This window comes from Saccopteryx leptura, chromosome 1 (genome assembly GCF_036850995.1).
Source record: "Saccopteryx leptura isolate mSacLep1 chromosome 1, mSacLep1_pri_phased_curated, whole genome shotgun sequence".
NCBI classification, from domain to species: Eukaryota; Metazoa; Chordata; class Mammalia; order Chiroptera; family Emballonuridae; genus Saccopteryx; species Saccopteryx leptura.
Window position 1 is genome coordinate 170,070,385 of NC_089503.1, and position 26,161 is coordinate 170,096,545.

At 38.6% G+C, this 26,161-nt stretch overlaps 1 protein-coding gene across 1 annotated transcript in view; it reads right to left on the reverse strand.

The window, feature by feature from the left end:
* USH2A (usherin) overlaps positions 1–26,161 on the reverse strand; it is a 538,690-nt gene that overhangs the window by 440,211 nt on the left and 72,318 nt on the right. Inside the window, exons 10-11 of the mRNA XM_066379924.1 lie at positions 7,424–7,619; positions 5,214–5,344 (exon numbers count right to left, since the gene is read on the reverse strand). Of these exons, the coding sequence (XP_066236021.1) occupies positions 5,214–5,344; positions 7,424–7,619 (327 nt within the window). The remainder of the gene's footprint in view (positions 1–5,213; positions 5,345–7,423; positions 7,620–26,161) is intronic.

Sequence of the window (26,161 nt, forward strand, 5' to 3'; positions counted from 1 at the left end):
CATCAGCCATGGGTCAGACCTGGAAATCCTTTCTTCATTGATGCCTTTCCATTTCTCCTAATTCATTTCAACCCCTTGTCTCCTGCCTTATGAATCTATCTTCTCATGTCCCTTAATCACCTCCCCCTGTTCTGGCTCTGCGGCAGCTGTCTATCAACGCCTTATTGAGCACTGTGATCTGCCATTCTTCTTCCTGTTATAGAATTACAACTATATTTCCAGTCTTCAGCCAACTCTCAAATTCCCTTCTTTATTGTTTATTCCTTTCATTTTTTAAAGAAAATGGCTAAGATTAGATTCTCTCATTTTGAAGACACAACTTAGTATACAATTCCACTATGATTTACCAAAGGCTCATTGGTGTCAAAGACTTAGAAAACCATTTGATTTTAAGATGGGATTTAGAGGATAGAGCAGAGTGAGTCTACTTTGACCAAGTGTACATGTGTATGCATAAGGACACACTCAGAGCTACCCCTTCCCTCCCCCCACAGATCCAGCCTCTTTTATCCGTGCATCTTTGATAGTGTTCTACCAACTTCAGGGTTAAAGAGTGGTCCAGAGACCAGCAGCAACGACATCACCTGAAAAAAAAATTTTTTTTTTTTGGTATTTTTCTGAGGCTGGAAACAGGGAGAGAGAGTCAGACAGACTCCCGCAAGCTCCCGACCAGGATCCACCCGGCACGCCCACCAGGGGCGACGCTCTGCCCACCAGGGGGCGATGCTCTGCCCCTCCAGGGCATCGCTCTTTTGCGACCAGAGTCACTCTAGCACCTGGGGCAGAGGCCAAGGAGCCATCCCCAGCGCCCGGGCCATCTTTGCTCCAATGGAGCCTTGGCTGCGGGAGGGGAAGAGAGAGACAGAGAGGAAGGAGAGGGGTAGGGGTGGAGAAGCAAATGGGCGCTTCTCCTGTGTGCCCTGGCCGGGAATCGAACCTGGGTCCCCCGCACGCCAGGCTGATGCTCTACCGCTGAGCCAACCAGCCAGGGCCTCACCTGAAAAATTTTAAAATTGGAGAAGCTCAGTCCCTGATCTGGACTTTCAGAATCAGAATCTGCCTTTTTAAAAAGGTATCTGACACAGGATGAAGTTATTTTGGGGGGGGGATGAAGTTATTTATTTCTGGGTACCTCTATTTCTCTATCCACAAAACAGGGCTAACTATGGTACCCCCCCAACAGAATTGTTTGAATGATTAAATGTAGTACTACATGGTAAGCATTTGGACTATCTGGCATATAGTAAGCATTATTATTCAAAATTATATTTTTATGCACTTGCCTACCAGTGCTTGGCAAACTCATTAGTCAACAGAGCCAAATATCAACAGTACAATGATTGAAATTTCTTTCGAGAGTCAAATTTTTTAAACATAAACTATATAGATAGGTACATTCCTTATTGAGGTAGCACCCACACGTGGAATTTTGTGGAAGAGCCACACTCAAGGGGCCAAAGAGCCGCATATGGCTCGTGAGCCGCAGTTTGCCGACCACTGGACACCCACATAAAGAAACTATGAAGTATGTAAGTCATAGGCCCCATATTTCACTGTATGAATGCTATAAAGAGCCTCACCAATCCCTCAAAAAAAAAGGTACCTGAGATATTTACATGCACATTAAATGTTTGAGAAGCACTGCTCTGGCTGACGCCTGTGTCTTGACTGTTGTTATCTAACCCTCATGTTCCCTCAGCTTGATCTAAGAACACAGCAGAGTGAGAGAAAAAGAAGGCAGGAAGGATGGAGAAAATTCCAAACAGAAAAGCACCCAAATGTTTCTTGAATGCCTCCTCAATGAGTCAGGCCTCATGTTGGGGACTTTCTATTAAGTCTCGTCACCTTACCAGCATCACCTGTGCAGGTGGCTATAGCAGGCGTGCCTGGAACACCAGCTAACATATGAAGGGCAAGGTCAATGAAGGGACAGGCTGGAGCCAGACAGTGTATGACCCCTTTGGGTCACAGCTGACTGGGACCTCTACCTCTATGGACTCTTAACAGGAATGAGTTCACGGACTCTTCTCCAGATAACGTGGGATACTTTCATGAAACATCAGGTCACACTGGATTAGGAAATGACTCAGGAAAGGTGTCAAATAACTCATGCACCTAGTTCAAAGAAAACAAGAACAAAGTGCGGTGACATCCTGAAAAACTCACATTGTAGGCATCTGTACTAATAGCCAAGGGTATTCTCAAGATGAATGGACTCCTTTCCGGATGTCATGAGTTTCAATTATTTTGGGGTCATGTACACCTTTTGGGTCTGATGAAGGTATGAAAAGCCCTCCTTCAAAGATACACAAACAAACAAATGAATAAACAGATGCACTCCTACATAAAATTTAAAAGTAAATATGGATGTCCTAAAACTCATCCATGGTACCTATGGTTCACGGACTCCGTGTGAAGGATTCCTCGACAATAATAACAATAAGACTCTTCTCCATTTTCTACTCTCCATTTACTCTTATTATGGTGCATTAGACATCCTGTGTGTCTTGACTTTGGCATCCATAGTTTTAGGATGTAGTGGCTGAGTCAGAGAATTACTTCATGCCATTCTCGAGACCTTGGCATTTGCACAAGGAAAAATTACAACATTTCTAATGGAAGAAAAAGGCAAACATGTCATGGCTTATGAGATTGGATTGAGTGTCAAATGACAACTGCCAAAGGGGAAGTTCCCTTCCAAAACACGGAGCACACAGCACAGTCACCAGGCCATTTGGGGCTGGCTCAGTTCCTAAGTTATTATAACAAAATGAGACTTGAACAACTGCCTAATATTCTTGTATGCTCCCTAATATTATTAAGGATAATGATTGAATGAATTCGAAAAAATGCCCTTGAATTCAATTTTACAGTTTCTAATTTTGACATTGTTGACAACTTTAGCACATATTACTGTTACCCCATTGAAAACAACAATAAACATTAAAAAAAATCTTTTGTAACATTATTCAGGCAAGGTGTACTATATTTTCACATGTAATAATAATCTTTGTATCTGTATTCGAAGTGTAATAAAATAATTAAAATTAAGGTAAAATATGAATGTGATTTATAGACAGACAACATAGAAGTTTCCTCATTTTATCTGCATTCAGATTGCCAGATGCAATTCACTCTGGCTATATATCAGATTTCATTAAAAATATATTTGTTTTCTGCTATAAAAATTGTTGAAAAAGTAATTAGGAGAAAAAGGTAAAACAATGTTTTTAAAACGAAGAAAAAATGTTAATATTTTTAAGTATGTCTTTTATTTTATGCGTTTTTTTGTTTGTTTTGTATTTTTCTGAAGTGAGAAGTGGGGAGGCAGAGACAGACTCCCACATGTTCTTGACCAGGATCCACCCAGCAAGCCCACTAGGGGGCAATGCTCTGCCCATCTGGGGCATTGCTCCGTTGCAACCAGAGCTCTTCTAGCACCTGAGGCAGAGGCCATGAAGCCATCCTCAGCGCCTCGGCCAACTTTGCTCCAATGGAGCCTTGGCTGCGGGAGGGGAGGAAAAAGACAGAGAGGAAGGAGAGAAGGAAGGGTGGAGAAGCAGATGGGCGCTTCTCCTGTGTTCCTGACCAGGAATTGAACCCGGGACTTCCACATGCTGGGCTGATGCTCTACCACTGAGCCAACCAGCCAGGGCCTGTTTTATGAGTTTTTTAAACTAGATTTTTGCACATGGAAAATATGGATAGATAGAGGCATCTAAAAAAATAGCTTTCTCTCTTTCCTTTCCCTACTCCTACTACTGAGACCAAAGTACACGTTAAAATATGTTATTATTTCCTTTCTTTTCACTGGTGAAAAATATTCCATTGAGTAGATAGGCTACATTTTATTTACCCACTCATCAGCTGATTGACACTGGGTTATTTTCCATTTTGACTGTTATGAATAAAGGAGCTATGGTCATAGGTAAGATTCTGTGATGATATATATTTTTATTTTACTTGAGTACAGGCAGTCCCTGGGTTACAAACAAGATAGGTTTTGTTGGTTTGTTCTTAAATTGAATTTGCATGTAAGTTGGAACAGGTACATTTTCCTATTAAATGCAACTTAGACAGATGTTTGTCTTAACATCGTATTTATTTTTACCTTTCTGTGCATATAAATACATAAGCATTTGCAAAACTACAGAAACTATCTCATTCATAACCTGGCGACTGTCTGTACATACTTTGAAGTAAAAGTGCTGGATCATATGGTAACTCTGAATTTAACATGTTGAGGAACACCAGGCAGTTTTCTGTCTGTAAAAGTGGATGCACATTGTCCATTGCCACCAGCAGTCTATGGGAATACCAATGATCTCCATGTACTCATTACTGCCTGTCATTATCTATCCCTTCAATGACAGCCATGCCAGTGAGTGTGAAGTGGTATCTCATTGTGGTTTTAATTTGCATTTCTCTGAAGACTAATTATGTTGGGTATCTTTTCATGCGCTTACTGGCCATTTGTGTGTCTTCCTTGGAGAATTATCCCTTTAGATCCTTTAGCCATTTTTTAATTGTACTGCCTTTTTATTATTGAGTTGTAAAGGTTCTTTATATATACTGGAGATTAGTCTCATTGGATGTATGCTTTGCAAATATTTTCTCTCTTTCTTTGGGTTGAGCTAGGATATATCGACCCAAGTGAGTTAGAAACTGTGTTCACGAAGGTCAGAAATTAATTTTTGCGATGCTGTAATAAAAAATGCATACAATTATAAAAATCCACTGTACAGGGAAGGCAGAGAGAAGGTTGGAATAAGAAATTTAGAAGCACAACTATCCTAATTACTGTTTGGATCTATGTGTATGTGAACTTTGTTATACTGTCTTCTGGGAAATTTGGAAGGAAAATAGTTTTTGTTTAATTAATATCATTTATTAATATTAACTCTCCAATAATTCCAAGACATATACTTAATGTACTTTCCAGTTTACTTCGAACCTCCTTGCTTCCATGTTTTTTGACATTTGTAAATGTAAAAATAAAATGAGCCTTCCTCTGCAAAGCACCACCTAAGGAGCCTTCCATCTCATGTCCCTGTTAAAAGGTACATAGGAATAGTCCTCAAGCAGCCATCTCTTTGAAATGCAAACACACACAGAGGACATCCTGAAAAACAATCCCCAATTCCAGGAGTAGAAGTGTCCCAAATTAGCTTTAGAAAGAGAGCATTTCCTTGCTTTCGATAGTGAGAACCCACCTGATCGCACAGGAGGCTTTGGTTTCTGGTGCCCACTCCATCACAATCACAGGGTTTGCACACATCTATGGCTGAAGGATCTGCCCCAGCTGGTCGAAAAAAGTAACCCTCACATAGCTCACAGTTCCTTCCTGTGGGGGGAAAAGGTTATGCATTATGACTTCAATTCGTTAGAGTCAGCAGCATAATTCAAAATTAAAGACTGTATTCCTTGGAGGAAATTCCATAATTTCGGGACGTCCATTTTAATGCACCTTTCATCCCTACCTGCCAATTTGGTGATCCAGAGCATATGAAACAATGAACCTGTTACAAACTGCGCTCTCCTTCATTAAACGCCCATCTGTTATATAATGCCACACTTTTAAAACGCTGTGCTTTGCAGGGGCCTGTGCGTCTCAAAAGAGTTTCTTTTTAAACTTAAAACTTTTCTTTATTCTTGGGACAGCCACTTAATCTGAATCAAATATGAGACATTTCTGCATGTGTGGTAGATGAAAAATGTCCACTCAGAAGCAGCCAAGTATATAGTATTAGAAATGTTTTCCAGAACTAAATCTTGTCAAATAGGTGACTACTCCTCACACAATTCATTACTCTACAGTTAACACAATTAAAAGTAATTGCTTCTGGGCCCTTGCTGGTTGGCTCAGTGGTAGAGCGTCGGCCTGGCGTGCAGGAGTCCCGGGTTCGATTCCCGGCCAGGGCACACAGGAGAAGCACCCATCTGTTTCTCCACCCTTCCCCCTCTCTTTCCTCTCTGTCTCTCTCTTCCCGCAGCCAAGGCTCCACTGGAGCAAAGTTGGCCTGGGCATTGAGGATGGCTCCTTGGCCTCTGCCTCAGGTGCTAGAATGGCTCTGGTCGCAACAGAGCAATGCCCCGGATAGGCAGAGCATCGCCCCCTGGTGGGCATGCCGGGTGGATCCCGGTGGGGCGCATACGGGAGTCTGTCTGACTGCCTCCACATTTCCAACTTCAGAAAAATATTTAAAAAAAGAAAAAAGCAAAAAAGCAATTGCTTCTATTAGTGTTTATGGCCATGACTTTTTATTGCAAATATCAATAGAAATTTGTTATATTTAGATATAGCAAATATATTCCACATGAAATATTAAAATAGTCTGATATATTAGAATGATCAGGTAATTCTTATAGCTTGAAATTTACTAATCAGAAGTTTTCCTTTACTATTTATGTAAGAAAGACTAACCTACAGGCAGTTTCTGAAGATAATTAGGAAGGAAGATAGGTAGGCAGGAGGCACCTTTCCTTATGGACAATCATTTCCTCTTCCACCCTGTCTTCAGGGGTTTCCATGTTTCTCTCTCCTCCAGGCTATTCCACACTGTTTGTCCTACTGGAAACCTCTGTTTGCCCTCCTACTCCTCTTCCTCCCACTGCTTCCCCTGGGTAACTCCTACCATACTTGCGCTACCTTGGCTCTCAGCACACAACTTTGTAATTGGTCCTTCAATGGTGAGCCTTTCCCACAGTGCAATACTACATGCAAAGATGGCTGCATTCATTATCTTGTTAATCTTTACATTCCCAGAACCTAGCCTAGATCTTGTGTGACATTTTAGGCCATCAGTAATTATCTAATAAATTAATCCAGGCTTCAGAGTAGCAGGTTTTCACACCCCTAAGACTTCGGCCTTTATATTGTTACATGTCAGAAATTGCCTACTTGTATTTTTAACATCCTAGCCCCTTCAACATGCTGAATGGTTTTAGAATAAGATTTCGATAATCATCTCTTTAATTAGCATTTACAAAAGAATATTCCCAGGATACTAGAGCCCACGCTATACCTAAATGAATGTAAACATCTCCATATGAGAATTCAGACACAGAGGAAGACGAGGGTCACACAAAAAAACTTATTTTAAGAAGATACATACATTTCCAAACTAATAATTTCTGAGTTATCCCAAATATATTCATTGCTTAATCAAATGCTGTGGGGGAAAAACACTTTTCCTAAAAATATATAGTTAAAGACTACATGACTATTTCTGAAAACTACCTAATTATTTGAGATTATGAAGATTTGGTAAACCAGCTTTGATTTACCAGTGTAACCATATAAAAGCACCTCTTTAAAAAAAGAGAGCAATACCATAATTTAAAATAACATGGCTTGTATATCAAAGCACGTGGGCCTCAAAGACCAGCTCAGTTTTCATGTAGAGTGTGATTTGCTTGTTACCTGTAGTGTTATGTTCACAATGATCACAAACTCCTCCTCCTCCTCGGTGGTGCTCAGATGGAAACGGGTCCAGCAAGATGTCGTAGTGGCAGCTTCGGGAGTGGTTGTTGCATTGACAAGGTTTACAATTAAAAGCATGAACTTGATCTCCTTGGCGGAAGGGCTTGTCATTATAAAGAGGCAAGCAGCGATCACACTGGAGCAATAAAATAATATCGAAACGGTGAGTAAACACAAAGCCATGATTATTATTATTTTTTTTTACTTATATATCAGGCACTTTTATTAGCTGGAAAACTAATATCAAAGAGTTCAAAGCCAGCAACTGGCATATTTTGGCAAAATGTTTTATAAATCAGGAATGAGCATGCTCTAGGCATGCTAAGGTGAAAGTGGCCACACAAACGAAAATCATGCAAAGATATCTTAATAACCACTGTGAAAAGTTATGATTGTTCCCTGGCCTTTACTTTTTTTTTTGTGAAACCATTAAAAACTTGACTTCCAGTCTCTGATCCCATAGGTGAAGAGCTTAGAAGTTGCCAGTCCATCCTAACGGCAAAGACAAAGCTAAGCAGACTGAAATATCAACAACTTCTTTTAGGTTCACAGTGAGGATCAATGAGATTTTAATTTTTAGATCACAAAACCATGGCATCTTCATAGGAATGCCAAAGAAAGCTCTGACTGTACCTGCTCCACTAGCTCAGGTAGGCAACGTCCCAAACTCACACAGCCGGCACTTGTTCAGTACGAGACAAACTGCATCTGTTATCAGTGTGACAGGACCACAGCTTTCATGTCATCCCTTCCACCAACTTTTGTGCAAGAGAGTATAACTTGAATAATAAAAATACCATCAGAAGTAGGAACAAAGTCATCAATAAGATTACTTTGACATGAAGTAAAAAATAGGCTTCCGGCATTGCTTTGTAGCAAAATGTTCTATTTGGCTTGCATTTTGCAAAGGGATAGAGTTTTGAAAAAGTTGGGAATGAGATTAATTGCATGGCTAATTGACCCGGGCAAGAGAATTTAATGAGCTCATTTCTCTCCTCCAAAGCCAGGAAATCAGAGAGTGAGTTTTCATGTGTGCTTCCATTTGTCCAATTGGAACTCATTTCTCCCACAGTTTGAGCGACCAGAGTGCTAGTTATATCCTAATGGCATCTGATGGCTCCTAGGAAGTAAGTGTTAGAGAAGGCCACCTAGGTAGATGTAGCTACAGATGAAAAAATTATACAGAAATGAATATTGGTCAGACATTGCTCCTTGCTCCACTTCATAGGCTATGTCCTCTAAATCAGAGCATGGACCAGTACATTTATGATCACAGAATCTACTATAAACACTTATAAATAATCTACTGTATAAGAACAGTCTTATATACCGCTGGTGTCATGGTACTGAAGATCAACACCTTTTTATTTTTAACCCCTTCCTTCTTCTTCCTTCCCCTCCCCCATTTGTAAGTTCCAGATTCTGAAGGTATGACATGTGACAAGCTTCGTGTTGGGAAGTATATATTATAACTTATCCTCAGATTACTTTGAGTCAATAATAATTAAACTATTAAGTTGTTTTCCTTCTGGAGATGAAGAAACTGAGTTCCAACACAGATAAAGTGGACTCAAGGGCTTACTGTTTAATGCTGTCATTCATGTCACTGAACATCTCTATTCCCCAGTTATTAATCTAACAGTAAAGCAGTAGACGTTCGCTGATGGTTTGCCACGTGATAGACACTCTGCTAAGTGACTGGTCTCTATAACAACCTGATGAGTCAGGTATTATTACCCTCCATATTATAGATGAGAAAAATAAGGCTTAAGGAAGTAGAATTAATTATATAAGAACATAGAATTAATTATGTTAAGGACATATATAAGAATTAATTATATAACAACATATAAAGATATCATATCAAGGAAGAGAAATTAGAAGTGGGATGCTATATAACCCAAAGCCTAGAAATAAAATAATCTATTACAAATATTTCATATAGTGCCCAGCACATAGAAAGTATACATTTCACGTTACTTTTCAACAGTTAGTTGCAGCACCTATAACTGAGCTAAGACATCTGACTTCAAGCCTATGCCTAATCTCTATCTTTTGATTATACAAAATAAATTTGACTTACAAATGAATGCCAGTGATAGAAAACTAGAAGAGGTCAAATCCCCCACTTAAAAATCTTTTGGTCTAGCACCCCTGGTTGATAATATTCTAATGATTGCGACATCTTCCTTTTAGAAAATGAGTTTCATTTTATATTTGGAGGTGCCTTATTGCAAATCACCTACTAACAGCCAATCCTGAAGTCTTTACATAAACATTGCCCTGTTTATTAAGGGTTCTCTTTGTGTCCTGTCTCTAAATTTTCTCAAGAATGATCTTTTTGAATATTAACATCATCATTACATGTAAATTTTTAAGTTAACAGCTTAGCGATTGTCTATTAAGCTCCTACTGTGTGGATGACACAGAAAGTATAAAAGTCAATAACTTGCATTTTCTGGGAGACACACACAAGTAAATTAATTATTTCAGTTCAAAGCGACAGGAGCAAGGTCTAGGTATTAACCGTGTATGGAACAGGAGAGAAGAGGGGCAGCAATCTCAGCCCGAAGAGTTGATAATTTGTGTGTTTCTAAAAGTCAACTCATTTCTTTTAAATTTATCCAGTTTGTTGACATTAATTGTTCAAAATAGTCTTATATGAGCCTATTAATTTCTGTAGCATCCGGTTTAATGTCTTCTTCTCTCAATTCTAATTATATTTATTTGAATCTTCTCTATATTTTTCTTAGGTTAGCTGATGGTTTATCAATTTTAAAGAATTAATACCAACCCATTTTCAAACTCCTCCGAAAAACTGAAGGGAAATGAACATTTCCAAATTCATTTTATGAGGCCAGCACCAATCTGATAAAACAGCCACACAGAGACACCACAAGAAAGATGTTGTATAATAAGAAAAGAATACAAGTTAAATGTCCCAAAGGGAATGGTTTGCAAATGTCATATCTTTGGAGAAATATAATACAAACATATGTAAATATAAATGTAGAAAGATATCAATAATATACTTTTTTTTTTTTTTTAAATAAATTTTTATTGATGTTAATGGGATGACATTAATAATTCAGGGTACATATATTCAAATAAAATATGTCTAGGTTATTTTGTCATTAAATTATGTTGCATACCCCTCACCCAGAGTCAGATTGTCCTCCGTCATCCTCTTTCTAGTTTTCTCTGTGCCCCTCCCCCTCCCCCTAACTCTCCCTCCCTCCCTCCTGCGTCCTCCCTCCCCCCACCCCTGGTAACCACCACTCTCTTGTCCATGTCTCTTAGTCTCGTTTTTATGTTCCACCAATGTATGGAATCATGTAGTTCTTGTTTTTTTTCTGATTTACTTATTTCACTCCGTATAATGTTATCAAGATCCCACCATTTTGCTGTAAATGATCTGATGTCATCATTTCTTATGGCTGAGTAGTATTCCATAGTGTATATGTGCCACATCTTCTTTATCCAGTCTTCTATTGAAGGGCTTTTTGGTTGTTTCCATGTCTTGGCCACTGTGAACAGTGCTGCAATGAACATGGGGCTACATGTGTCTTTACGTATCAATGATTCTGAGGTTTTGGGGTATATACCCAGTAGAGGGATTGCTGGGTCATAAGGTAGTTCTATTTGCAGTTTTTTGAGGAACCACCATACTTTCCTCCATAATGGTTGTACTACTTTACAGTCCCACCAACAGTGTATGAGGGTTCCTTTTTCTCCACAGCCTCTCCAACATTTGCTATTGCCCGTCTTGTTGATAATAGCTAATCTAACAGGGGTGAGGTGGTATCTCATTGTAGTTTTGATTTGCATTTCTCTAATAACTAATGAAGCTGAGCATCTTTTCATATATCTGTTGGCCATTTGTATTTCTTCCTGGGAGAAGTGTCTGTTCATGTCTTCTTCCCATTTTTTTATTGGATTGTTTGTTTGTTTGTTGTTGAGTTTTATGAGTTCTTTGTAAATTTTGGATATTAGGCCCTTATCTGAGCTATTGTTTGAAAATATCAGTTCCCATTTAGTTGGCTGTCTGTTTATTTTGATATCAGTTTCTCTTGCTGAGCAAAAACTTTTTATTCTGATGTAGTCCCATTCATTTATCTTTGCCTTCACTTCTCTTGCCATTGGAGTCAAGTTCATAAAATGTTCTTTAAAACCCAGGTCCATGAGTTGAGTACCTATGTCTTCTTCTATGTACTTTATTGTTTCAGATCTTATATTTAGGTCTTTGATCCATTTTGAATTAATTTTAGTACATGGGGACAGGCTGTAGTCGAGTTTCATTCTTTTGCATGTGGCTTTCCAGTTTTCCCAACACCATTTGTTGAAGAGGCTTTCTTTTCTCCATTTTGTGTTGTTGGCCCCCTTATCAAAGATTATTTGACCATATATATGTGGTTTTATTTCTGGGCTTTCTATTCTGTTCCATTGGTCTGAGTGTCTGTTTTTCTGCCAATACCATACAGTTTTGATTATTGTGGCTCTATAATATAGTTTAAAGTCAGGTATTGTAATGCCCCCAGCTTCATTCTTTTTCCTTAGGATTGTTTTGGCTATTCGGGGTTTTTTATAGTTCCATATAAATCTTATGATTTTTTGTTCCATTTCTTTAAAAAATGTCATAGGAATTTTGATGGGAATTGCATTAAATTTATATATTACTTTGGGTAATATGGCCATTTTAATTATATTTATTCTTCCTATCCAAGAACAAGGAATATTTTTCCATCTCATTGTGTCTTTTTCTATTTCTCTTAGCAATGCCTTGTAGTTTTCATTATATAGGTCCTTTACATTCTTTGTTATGTTTATTCCTAGGTATTTTATTTTTTTTGTTGCAATCGTGAAGGGGATTATTTTTTTGAGTTCGTTTTCTAATATTTCATTGTTGGCATATAGAAAAGCTATGGACTTTTGTATGTTGATTTTGTATCCTGCGACCTTACTGTATTGGTTTATTGTTTCGAGTAATCTTTTTGTGGAGTCCTTTGGGTTTTCGATGTATAGGATCATATCATCAGCAAAAAGTGATACCTTTACTTCTTCTTTTCCGATGTGGATGCCTTTTATTTCTTTGTCTTGTCTGATTGCTCTGGCCAGAACTTCTAGCACCACGTTAAATAAGAGTGGAGAGAGTGGACAACCTTGTCTTGTTCCTGATTTAAGGTGGAAAGTCCTCAGTTTTACGCCATTTAATATGATGTTGGCTGATGGTTTATCATATATGGCCTTTATCATGTTGAGATATTTTCCTTCTATACCCATTTTGTTGAGAGTCTTAAACATAAAATTGTGTTGTATTTTATCGAAAGCCTTTTCTGCGTCTATTGATAAGATCATGTGGTTTTTGTTCTTTGTTTTGTTGATATGGTGTATTACGTTAACCGTTTTGCGTATGTTGAACCATCCTTGAGATTCTGGGATGAATCCCACTTGATCATGATGTATTATTTTTTTAATATGTTGTTGTATTCGGTTTGCCAGTATTTTGTTTAGTATTTTAGCATCTGTATTCATTAGAGATATTGGTCTGTAGTTTTCTTTCTTTGTGCCATCCTTGCCTGGTTTTGGTATGAGGGTTATGTTGGCCTCATAAAATGTGTTTGGAAGTATTGCTTCTTCTTCAATTTTTTGGAAGACTTTGAGTAGAATAGGAACCAAGTCTTCTTTGAATGTTTGATAGAATTCACTAGTATAACCGTCTGGGCCTGGACTTTTATTTTTGGGGAGGTTTTTAATAGTTTTTTCTATTTCCTCCCTGCTGATTGGTCTGTTTAGGTTTTCTGCTTCTTCATGACTCAGTTTAGGAAGGTTGTATTGTTCTAGGAATTTATCCATTTCTTCTAGATTGTTGTATTTGGTGGCATATAGTTTTTCATAGTATTCTACAATAATTCTTTGTATATCTATGATGTCTGTGGTGATTTCTCCTCTTTCATTTTGGATTTTATTTATTTGAGTCCTGCGTCTTTTTTCCTTAGTGAGTCTTGCCAAGGGTTTGTCAATTTTGTTGATCTTTTCAAAGAACCAGCTCCTTGTTTTATTGATTTTTTCTATAGTTTTTCTGTTCTCTATTTCATTTATTTCTGCTCTGATTTTTATTATCTCCTTTCTTCGGCTGGTTTTGGGTTGTCTTTGTTCTTCTTTTTCTAGCTCCTTAAGGTGTGAAGTTAAGTGGCTTACTTCGGCTCTCTCTTGTTTGTTCATATAGGCCTGAAGTGATATGAACTTTCCTCTTATTACTGCTTTTGCTGCATCCCAGAGATTCTGATATGTCGTATTTTCATTTTCATTTGTCTGTATATATCTTTTGATCTCTGCGCTTATTTCTTCTTTGACCCATTCATTTTTTAGAAGTATGTTGTTTAGTTTCCACAATTTTGTGGGTTTTTCCCCCTCTTTTTTACAGTTGAATTCTAGTTTCAAGGCTTTATGATCAGAGAATATGCTTGGTACAATTTCAATTTTTCTAAATTTGCTGATATTGTCTTTGTGGCCCAACATATGGTCAATTCTTGAGAATGTTCCATGTACACTAGAGAAAAATGTATACTCTGTCGCTTTGGGATGAAGTGTCCTGTAGATGTCTATCATATCCAGGTGTTGTAATATTTCGTTTAAGGCCACTATATCTTTATTGATTCTCTGTTTGGATGACCGATCTAGAGCCGTCAGCGGTGTATTGAGGTCTCCAAGTATGATTGTATTTTTGTCAGTTTTTGTTTTAAGGTCAATAAGTAGCTGTCTTATATATTTGGTGCTCCTTGGTTTGGTGCATATATATTAAGGATTGTTATGTCTTCTTGATTCAGTGTCCCCTTAATCATTATGAAATGACCATTTTTGTCTCTGAGTACTTTTTCTGTCTTGTAGTCAGCATTATCAGATATGAGTATTGCTACACCTGCTTTTTTTTGGGTGTTGTTTGCTTGGAGTATTGTTTTCCAGCCTTTCACTTTGAATTTGTTTTTATCCTTGTTGCTTAGATGAGTTTCTTGTAGGCAGCATACAGTTGGATTTTCTTTTTTAATCCATTCTGCTACTCTGTGTCTTTTTATTGGTAAGTTTAATCCATTTACATTTAGTGTAATTATTGACACTTGTGGGTTCCCTATTGCCATTTTATAAATTGCTTTCTGTTAGTTTTGTATCTTGTTTGATTCTTCTCTTTTGTTTTTCTATCATTTGTTTTTGTTTGTTTGTATTCCATACTTCTTTCCTCTGTTGCTACCTTTTTTAAGTCAAGTGTTTTTGTGGTGGTTTTTTCAAGGGTGGTTACCATTAAGTAATGAAAAGGGTACCTACCATATTCACTGTAGTACCCTTTCTTATGAGTATTTCTGCGCTTCATCGTCCTTTGCTACTGTTAATCTTCATCCTTTCTCCCCTTTTTTTTCTTTTGTTGTCACAGTTTAAGTTTGGTTTTATTGTTTTCTTGGTGGAGCTGTTACTTGGGGTTCTGTTTTCTTTTGTTCTTTGAATCTGGTTGGAAAACCCCCTTTAGTATTTCCTGGAGTGGGGGCTTTCTGCTGATAAATTCTCTCATCTTTTCTGTATTTGTGAATGTTTTTATATCTCCTTCGTACTTGAAGGATAGCTTTGATGGGTATAGTATTCTTGGCTGAAAGTTCCTCTCTTTCAGGGCTTTGAATATTGGGGTCCACTCTCTTCTAGCTTGTAGAGTTTCTGCTGAGAAGTCTGATGATAATCTAATAGGTCTTCCTTTATATGTTGTATTCTTCTTTTCCCTGGCTGCCTTGAGAATTTTTTCTTTGTCATTGGTTTGTGTCATCTTCATTATGATGTGCCTTGGAGTGGGTTTGTTGGGGTTAAGAAACTCGGTGTTCTGTTTGCTTCTTGAATTTGAGGCTTTAGTTCTTTCCACAGGCTTGGGAAGTTCTCATCTATTATTTGTTTAAGTATATTCTCCATTCCATTTTCTTTCTCTTCTCCCTCTGATATACCTATTATTCTTATGTTATTCTTTCTGATGGAGTCAGACAATTCCTGTAGGGTTTTCTCGTTTTTTATTATTTTTGAGTCTCTTTCTTCTTCTCTCTGTTGTGCCTCAAGTTGCTTGTCTTCTATTTCACTAATCCTATCTTCTATCTGGGCTGTTCTATTAGCTAAGCTTGTTATCTCGTTTTTCAGTTCGTGAATTGAGTTTTTCATTTCTGTTTGATTTGTTTTTATAGTTTCAATTTCCTTGGTAATATATTCTTTGTGATCGTTGAGTTGTTTTCTGATTTCCCTAAATTGCCTTTCTGTGTTTTCTTGTATATCTCTGAGTATTTTTAAGATTTCTATTTTAAATTCTCTGTCATTTGGCTCCAAGGCTTCCAGTATGCTAAATCTTTTCTCCATAGATTTTTCCACATCTATTTGTGTTACCTCTCTATCTTTTGTATCCATAATATTCGATTTCCTTTTTCTTATTGGCATCTGAAGGTGGTCTTGTTGATATTCTTAATTAAAATTAATAAAGAATAAAAAGCGAAAAAAAAAAGAAAAAAAAAACAAAAAACCAAAAAAAAAAAAAACACTCCACACACACAAAAAGTAATGATTTATTATTTCCCCCTTTTTTCTTTCTTCTCCTTCCCTCCTCTCACCTCTTTAGGTAAATATCGTGATGACCTGTGAATTATATTATGCTAAATGGAACAAAAATTGCCTATAACGGAGGGCCTGATTTGGGGTGAAGAGTTCAAGGTGCAAAAAAGGGAGTAGGGACCTACTAAATGCAAAAAAAAAAAAAAAAAAAAAAAAAAGGAGGATATCTTAGACAAGCATCAAATGATTTGCTTGTAAGTGATGGTCGACTAAAAGATATAATGAGAGGGATAAGAGGGAAACAGAAAAAAGGAGAGAAAAAATAATATTTAAAGAAGAAAAAAATAAAAATAAGTAAAAATCTGTTGTATTAAGTGGAGTGAAGACTAAATACAATGGAGACTTTGGGTTGGGAGGAATGCTAGTGAGTTAAAAAGCAATGTAAAAAGTACCCAAAATGCCACAAAAACAAACAAATAAAGGAAAACCAAGAACAAAAGCAGAAAAGAAAAGAGAAAAAAAAAAAAAAAAACAAAAAAAAAAAAAAACAAAAAAAACTTTAGTCCCAAATTAAATAATTTGTTCGTAATTGAGGATTAAATGAGAGGAAAAGTAAAAGGAGAAAAGAAGGAACGAATAGAAAGGAAAAAATAAGAAAAAGAGAGAAACAAAGGAAGAAAAAAAAGGAAAGGGAAAAAAAACAAAAAGAAAACAAGAAGGGGAGAGAGTGAGAGTTAAGGGTTTTGGAGTGTAACCCTAAGGGAGAGTAAGGGTGAAGAAAGAAATAAAATGTAAAACTTATGGGTAGTGTAGTTCAAGAAAAGGGTAGCATAAGATGGGCAGAGAATAAAAGGACCGAGGTGGAGGAAATACAAATAAAGACAATAAGAAAGAAGAGAGAAACAACAACAACAAAGAATTAGTGGAACAAGTTATAAAGTCTGTGGATTTTTCTTGATTTTGAGAGGTTAACTTCTTCCTTTTTCTTTTCTCTCCCTCTTCCTGGTCGGTTACTCTGTACCCCAGGTTCTGCCCCTGTGTCACGCTTAGGTAGGGATTGCAGTTGATGGGATTCTATGGCAATGTCATATAATTGGCTTTAGTCTCACTGGTAGTCAAGGCTTGTTGGCGTTTGTAGAGTCCAATAATGAGAGAGAGTTTGCTTTCCTGGAGTCTCTCCCCTAGTCTCCCCTTCCTGAATTAGCAGCCTGGTGATCCAGCTATGAGGCTGCCACTGCTTCTGTCTGGGGAGTAAGAGGCTCAAAGAGCTGGGAAATCCCCACTCTATCCTCACTCAGCGCAAAGGCTCTGGGTAAGGCTTTGGCAGTCAGAGCCTCCAGCGTAATCAGGCGGGGCTGGGAGTCAATTGTTGTCAAGGTGACTGTTCAGCGCCTATCATTCAGTTGGACCACTCAACCCAGGCTTTCCACACTTGGTAGCCTGTTTTGGCTGGAAAGAAGATGCACTATTCGCTGCTTGCTATATAGATCTTAATATCTGCCAAGTCCCTCTTGTTAGGTATATCCCTGAATATAGAGGCTCTGTCAATCAGAAGTTGCCCCCGCCCCTTTAGCGAAAGGCAGTGAAAAATATTATGCCTCTTGTCTTGGATCGCTGAACTGGGAGAGATCTTATCAATTAGAGCCCCGTGGGTGCGTAGATTTTGTGGGTTTAGCTAATTTCAGTGATTGGATCCGCAGCTGTGCTCCAGAGAGGTATTTCAGGGCTGCCTGCGCGCCCCTCCCCCAACGCTTGATTGTTAGCTCGAATGGCTGGGTGAGGTGCCCCGTCCACGGAGAGAATCTCCTGACTAGGAAAGACAGGTTTGGCGCCCTCCTGGACTGCGTCACGGGGCGCGTGCGTGCACGGCTTCTCAGAACACGCCAGTGGTGGGCCGGCACTCCCGGGGACGCGGGGCTCGCGCACGCGGCTTCTCAGAGCACAGCCGGGTGGTGGCCGCTACTCCCTGGGACGCGGCTCGGGGGAGCGGGCGCGCGGCTTCCCAGAGCACGCCGGTTGGTGGCCTGGCACTCCCCGGGATGCGGCTCGGGGCGCGAGCACGGCGGCTTCTCCGAGCACGCCGGTGGTTGCTGGCACTCCCCGGGGCGCGCGGTGCGCGCGGCTTCTCAGAGCACGCTGTTGGTTGCTGGCACTCCCTGGGACGTGGGTCGGGGCGCGCGCTGCGGGCTTCTCAGAGCACGCCGGTGGTGGCCGCTAGCTACCCGGGACGCGGCTCGGGGAGCGGGCGCGCGCAGCTTCCCAGAGCACGCCGTGTGGAGGCCGGGCACTCCCCGGGGATGGGGTCTTCGGGTGCGCGAGCACTTGCCGGCTTCTCCGAGAACGCCGAGTGGTTGCTGGCACTCCCCGGGGCGCCCAGTAGCGCGCGTCTTCTCAGAGCACGCCGTTGTTGCGTAGCACATCCCTGGGACGTGTGGTCGGGGGGCGGCGCGCCGCGGCGTTCTCATAGCGACGCCGGTGGTTGCGGCACTCCCTCCCCCTGGGTACTGCGAGCTCTGGGTCGCGGATGCGCGCGGCTTCTCAAGAGCACAGAGCACTACGCCGTGTGGGGTTACCGTCAACTCCCTGGGGACGTGGATTGGGCTCGCCTGTTGCTTCCTCAGAGCACAAGAGCACGCTCCGTGTGCCGCACTAGCCTTGGGACTGCGGCTCGGCGGCGCTGGGATGCGGCTCGGGGCGCTGGGCACCGGCTTCAGGGCGCTGCTGAGCGAGCCGGGCTTTTTCAAGCACTCCGGTGGTTGCCGGCACTCCCCGGGACGCCGGCGGGGGGCAGGCTGCACGTGTGGGGTTTACTCACCCAGGCGTATTCCCTCCCTGGGCAACCAGTCCCTCTGCTTTCAGTGTGGATGCTCCGAGGATAAATTTTTCTGCTTCTAGTTGACAAATTTGTTGAGATTTTTGGGGAGATCTGTCGACGTGCTGCTCACGGCGCCATTTTCTGTGACGTCACTCGAACCAATAATATACTTTTTTTTTTTTTTTTAAATAAATTTTTATTGATGTTAATGGGATGACATTAATAATTCAGGGTACATATATTCAAATAAAATATGTCTAGGTTATTTTGTCATTAAATTATGTTGCATACCCCTCACCCAGAGTCAGATTGTCCTCCGTCATCCTCTGTCTAGTTTTCTCTGTGCCCCTCCCCCTCCCCCTAACTCTCCCTCCCTCCCTCCTGCGTCCTCCCTCCCCCCCACCCCTGGTAACCACCACTCTCTTGTCCATGTCTCTTAGTCTCGTTTTTATGTTCCACCAATGTATGGAATCATGTAGTTCTTGTTTTTTTCTGATTTACTTATTTCACTCCGTATAATGTTATCAAGATCCCACCATTTTGCTGTAAATGATCTGATGTCATCATTTCTTATGGCTGAGTAGTATTCCATAGTGTATATGTGCCACATCTTCTTTATCCAGTCTTCTATTGAAGGGCTTTTTGGTTGTTTCCATGTCTTGGCCACTGTGAACAGTGCTGCAATGAACATGGGGCTACATGTGTCTTTACGTATCAATGATTCTGAGGTTTTGGGGTATATACCCAGTAGAGGGATTGCTGGGTCATAAGGTAGTTCTATTTGCAGTTTTTTGAGGAACCACCATACTTTCTTCCATAATGGTTGTACTACTTTACAGTCCCACCAACAGTGTATGAGGGTTCCTTTTTCTCCACAGCCTCTCCAACATTTGCTATTGCCCGTCTTGTTGATAATAGCTAATCTAACAGGGGTGAGGTGGTATCTCATTGTAGTTTTGATTTGCATTTCTCTAATAACTAATGAAGCTGAGCATCTTTTCATATATCTGTTGGCCATTTGTATTTCTTCCTGGGAGAAGTGTCTGTTCAAGTCTTCTTCCCATTTTTTTATTGGATTGTTTGTTTGTTTGTTGTTGAGTTTTATGAGTTCTTTGTAAATTTTGGATATTAGGCCCTTATCTGAGCTATTGTTTGAAAATATCAGTTCCCATTTAGTTGGCTGTCTGTTTATTTTGATATCAGTTTCTCTTGCTGAGCAAAAACTTTTTATTCTGATGTAGTCCCATTCATTTATCTTTGCCTTCACTTCTCTTGCCATTGGAGTCAAGTTCATAAAATGTTCTTTAAAACCCAGGTCCATGAGTTGAGTACCTATGTCTTCTTCTATGTACTTTATTGTTTCAGATCTTATATTTAGGTCTTTGATCCATTTTGAATTAATTTTAGTACATGGGGACAGGCTGTAGTCGAGTTTCATTCTTTTGCATGTGGCTTTCCAGTTTTCCCAACACCATTTGTTGAAGAGGCTTTCTTTTCTCCATTTTGTGTTGTTGGCCCCCTTATCAAAGATTATTTGACCATATATATGTGGTTTTATTTCTGGGCTTTCTATTCTGTTCCATTGGTCTGAGTGTCTGTTTTTCTGCCAATACCATACAGTTTTGATTATTGTGGCTCTATAATATAGTTTAAAGTCAGGTATTGTAATGCCCCCAGCTTCATTCTTTTTCCTTAGGATTGTTTTGGCTATTCGGGGTTTTTTATAGTTCCATATAAATCTTATGATTTTTTGTTCCATTTCTTTAAAAAATGTCATAGGAATTTTGATGGGAATTGCATTAAATTTATATATTACTTTGGGTAATATGGCCATTTTAATTATATTTATTCTTCCTATCCAAGAACAAGGAATATTTTTCCATCTCATTGTGTCTTTTTCTATTTCTCTTAGCAATGCCTTGTAGTTTTCATTATATAGGTCCTTTACATTCTTTGTTATGTTTATTCCTAGGTATTTTATTTTTTTTGTTGCAATCGTGAAGGGGATTATTTTTTTGAGTTCGTTTTCTAATATTTCATTGTTGGCATATAGAAAAGCTATGGACTTTTGTATGTTGATTTTGTATCCTGCGACCTTACTGTATTGGTTTATTGTTTCGAGTAATCTTTTTGTGGAGTCCTTTGGGTTTTCGATGTATAGGATCATATCATCAGCAAAAAGTGATACCTTTACTTCTTCTTTTCCGATGTGGATGCCTTTTATTTCTTTGTCTTGTCTGATTGCTCTGGCCAGAACTTCTAGCACCACGTTAAATAAGAGTGGAGAGAGTGGACAACCTTGTCTTGTTCCTGATTTAAGGTGGAAAGTCCTCAGTTTTACGCCATTTAATATGATGTTGGCTGATGGTTTATCATATATGGCCTTTATCATGTTGAGATATTTTCCTTCTATACCCATTTTGTTGAGAGTCTTAAACATAAAATTGTGTTGTATTTTATCGAAAGCCTTTTCTGCGTCTATTGATAAGATCATGTGGTTTTTGTTCTTTGTTTTGTTGATATGGTGTATTACGTTAACCGTTTTGCGTATGTTGAACCATCCTTGAGATTCTGGGATGAATCCCACTTGATCATGATGTATTATTTTTTTAATATGTTGTTGTATTCGGTTTGCCAGTATTTTGTTTAGTATTTTAGCATCTGTATTCATTAGAGATATTGGTCTGTAGTTTTCTTTCTTTGTGCCATCCTTGCCTGGTTTTGGTATGAGGGTTATGTTGGCCTCATAAAATGTGTTTGGAAGTATTGCTTCTTCTTCAATTTTTTGGAAGACTTTGAGTAGAATAGGAACCAAGTCTTCTTTGAATGTTTGATAGAATTCACTAGTATAACCGTCTGGGCCTGGACTTTTATTTTTGGGGAGGTTTTTAATAGTTTTTTCTATTTCCTCCCTGCTGATTGGTCTGTTTAGGTTTTCTGCTTCTTCATGACTCAGTTTGGGAAGGTTGTATTGTTCTAGGAATTTATCCATTTCTTCTAGATTGTTGTATTTGGTGGCATATAGTTTTTCATAGTATTCTACAATAATTCTTTGTATATCTATGATGTCTGTGGTGATTTCTCCTCTTTCATTTTGGATTTTATTTATTTGAGTCCTGCGTCTTTTTTCCTTAGTGAGTCTTGCCAAGGGTTTGTCAATTTTGTTGATCTTTTCAAAGAACCAGCTCCTTGTTTTATTGATTTTTTCTATAGTTTTTCTGTTCTCTATTTCATTTATTTCTGCTCTGATTTTTATTATCTCCTTTCTTCGGCTGGTTTTGGGTTGTCTTTGTTCTTCTTTTTCTAGCTCCTTAAGGTGTGAAGTTAAGTGGCTTACTTCGGCTCTCTCTTGTTTGTTCATATAGGCCTGAAGTGATATGAACTTTCCTCTTATTACTGCTTTTGCTGCATCCCAGAGATTCTGATATGTCGTATTTTCATTTTCATTTGTCTGTATATATCTTTTGATCTCTGCGCTTATTTCTTCTTTGACCCATTCATTTTTTAGAAGTATGTTGTTTAGTTTCCATAATTTTGTGGGTTTTTCCCCCTCTTTTTTACAGTTGAATTCTAGTTTCAAGGCTTTATGATCAGAGAATATGCTTGGTACAATTTCAATTTTTCTAAATTTGCTGATATTGTCTTTGTGGCCCAACATATGGTCAATTCTTGAGAATGTTCCATGTACACTAGAGAAAAATGTATACTCTGTCGCTTTGGGATGAAGTGTCCTGTAGATGTCTATCATATCCAGGTGTTGTAATATTTCGTTTAAGGCCACTATATCTTTATTGATTCTCTGTTTGGATGACCGATCTAGAGCCGTCAGCGGTGTATTGAGGTCTCCAAGTATGATTGTATTTTTGTCAGTTTTTGTTTTAAGGTCAATAAGTAGCTGTCTTATATATTTTGGTGCTCCTTGGTTTGGTGCATATATATTAAGGATTGTTATGTCTTCTTGATTCAGTGTCCCCTTAATCATTATGAAATGACCATTTTTGTCTCTGAGTACTTTTTCTGTCTTGTAGTCAGCATTATCAGATATGAGTATTGCTACACCTGCTTTTTTTTGGGTGTTGTTTGCTTGGAGCATTGTTTTCCAGCCTTTCACTTTGAATTTGTTTTTATCTTTGTTGCTTAGATGAGTTTCTTGTAGGCAGCATACAGTTGGATTTTCTTTTTTAATCCATTCTGCTACTCTGTGTCTTTTTATTGGTAAGTTTAATCCATTTACATTTAGTGTAATTATTGACACTTGTGGGTTCCCTATTGCCATTTTATAAATTGCTTTCAGTTAGTTTTGTATCTTGTTTGATTCTTCTCTTTTGTTTTTCTATCATTTGTTTTTTTTTTGTTTGTATTCCCTACTTCTTTCCTCTGTTGCTATATTTTTTAAGTCAAGTGTTTTTGTGGTGGTTTTTTCAAGGGTGGTTACCATTAAGTAATGAAAAGGGTACCTACCATATTCATTGTAGTACCCTATCTTATGAGTATTTCTGCGCTTCATCGTCCTTTGCTACTGTTAATCTTCATCCTTTCTCCCCTTTTTTTTCTTTTGTTGTCACAGTTTAAGTTTGGTTTTATTGTTTTCTTGGTGGAGCTGTTACTTGGGGTTCTGTTTTCTTTTGTTCTTTGAATCTGGTTGGAAAACCCCCTTTAGTATTTCCTGGAGTGGGGGCTTTCTGCTGATAAATTCTCTCATCTTTTCTGTATTTGTGAATGTTTTTATATCTCCTTCGTACTTGAAGGATAGCTTTGATGGGTATAGTATTCTTGGCTGAAAGTTCCTCTCTTTCAGGGCTTTGAATATTGGGGTCCACTCTCTTCTAGCTTGTAGAGTTTCTGCTGAGAAGTCTGATGATAATCTAATAGGTCTTCCTTTATATGTTGTATTCTTCTTTTCCCTGGCTGCCTTGAGAATTTTTTCTTTGTCATTGGTTTGTGTCATCTTCATTATGATGTGCCTTGGAGTGGGTTTGTTGGGGTTAAGAAAACTCGGTGTTCTGTTTGCTTCTTGAATTTGAGGCTTTAGTTCTTTCCACAGGCTTGGGAAGTTCTCATCTATTATTTGTTTAAGTATATTCTCCATTCCATTTTCTTTCTCTTCTCCCTCTGATATACCTATTATTCTTATGTTATTCTTTCTGATGGAGTCAGACAATTCCTGTAGGGTTTTCTCGTTTTTTATTATTTTTGAGTCTCTTTCTTCTTCTCTCTGTTGTGCCTCAAGTTGCTTGTCTTCTATTTCACTAATCCTATCTTCTATCTGGGCTGTTCTATTAGCTAAGCTTGTTATCTCGTTTTTCAGTTCGTGAATTGAGTTTTTCATTTCTGTTTGATTTGTTTTTATAGTTTCAATTTCCTTGGTAATATATTCTTTGTGATCGTTGAGTTGTTTTCTGATTTCCCTAAATTGCCTTTCTGTGTTTTCTTGTATATCTCTGAGTATTTTTAAGATTTCTATTTTAAATTCTCTGTCATTTGGCTCCAAGGCTTCCAGTATGCTAAATCTTTTCTCCATAGATTTTTCCACATCTATTTGTGTTACCTCTCTATCTTTTGTATCCATAATATTCGATTTCCTTTTTCTTATTGGCATCTGAAGGTGGTCTTGTTGATATTCTTAATTAAAATTAATAAAGAATAAAAAGCGAAAAAAAAAGAAAAAAAAAAACAAAAAACCAAAAAAAAAAAAAACACTCCACACACACAAAAAGTAATGATTTATTATTTCCCCCTTTTTTCTTTCTTCTCCTTCCCTCCTCTCACCTCTTTAGGTAAATATCGTGATGACCTGTGAATTATATTATGCTAAATGGAACAAAAATTGCCTATAACGGAGGGCCTGATTTGGGGTGAAGAGTTCAAGGTGCAAAAAAGGGAGTAGGGACCTACTAAATGAAAAAAAAAAAAAAAAAAAAAAAAAGGAGGATATCTTAGACAAGCATCAAATGATTTGCTTGTAAGTGATGGTCGACTAAAAGATATAATGAGAGGGATAAGAGGGAAACAGAAAAAAGGAGAGAAAAAATAATATTTAAAGAAGAAAAAAATAAAAATAAGTAAAAATCTGTTGTATTAAGTGGAGTGAAGACTAAATACAATGGAGACTTTGGGTTGGGAGGAATGCTAGTGAGTTAAAAAGCAATGTAAAAAGTACCCAAAATGCCACAAAAACAAACAAATAAAGGAAAACCAAGAACAAAAGCAGAAAAGAAAAGAGAAAAAAAAAAAAAAAACAAAAAAAAAAAAAACAAAAAAAACTTTAGTCCCAAATTAAATAATTTGTTCGTAATTGAGGATTAAATGAGAGGAAAAGTAAAAGGAGAAAAGAAGGAACGAATAGAAAGGAAAAAATAAGAAAAAGAGAGAAACAAAGGAAGAAAAAAAGGAAAGGGAAAAAAAACAAAAAGAAAACAAAAGGGGAGAGAGTGAGAGTTAAGGGTTTTGGAGTGTAACCCTAAGGGAGAGTAAGGATGAAGAAAAGAAATAAAATGTAAAACTTATGGGTAGTGTAGTTCAAGAAAAGGGTAGCATAAGATGGGCAGAGAATAAAAGGACCGAGGTGGAGGAAATACAAATAAAGACAATAAGAAAGAAGAGAGAAACAACAACAACAAAGAATTAGTGGAACAAGTTATAAAGTCTGTGGATTTTTCTTGATTTTGAGAGGTTAACTTCTTCCTTTTTCTTTTCTCTCCCTCTTCCTGGTCGGTTACTCTGTACCCCAGGTTCTGCCCCTGTGTCACGCTTAGGTAGGGATTTGCAGTTGATGGGATTCTATGGCAATGTCATATAATTGGCTTTAGTCTCACTGGTAGTCAAGGCTTGTTGGCGTTTGTAGAGTCCAATAATGAGAGAGAGTTTGCTTTCCTGGAGTCTCTCCCCTAGTCTCCCCTTCCTGAATTAGCAGCCTGGTGATCCAGCTATGAGGCTGCCACTGCTTCTGTCTGGGGAGTAAGAGGCTCAAAGAGCTGGGAAATCCCCACTCTATCCTCACTCAGCGCAAGGCTCTGGGTAAGGCTTTGGCAGTCAGAGCCTCCAGCGTAATCAGGCGGGGCTGGGAGTCAATTGTTGTCAAGGTGACTGTTCAGCGCCTATCATTCAGTTGGACCACTCAACCCAGGCTTTCCACACTTGGTAGCCTGTTTTGGCTGGAAAGAAGATGCACTATTCGCTGCTTGCTATATAGATCTTAATATCTGCCAAGTCCCTCTTGTTAGGTATATCCCTGAATATAGAGGCTCTGTCAATCAGAAGTTGCCCCCGCCCCTTTAGCGAAAGGCAGTGAAAAA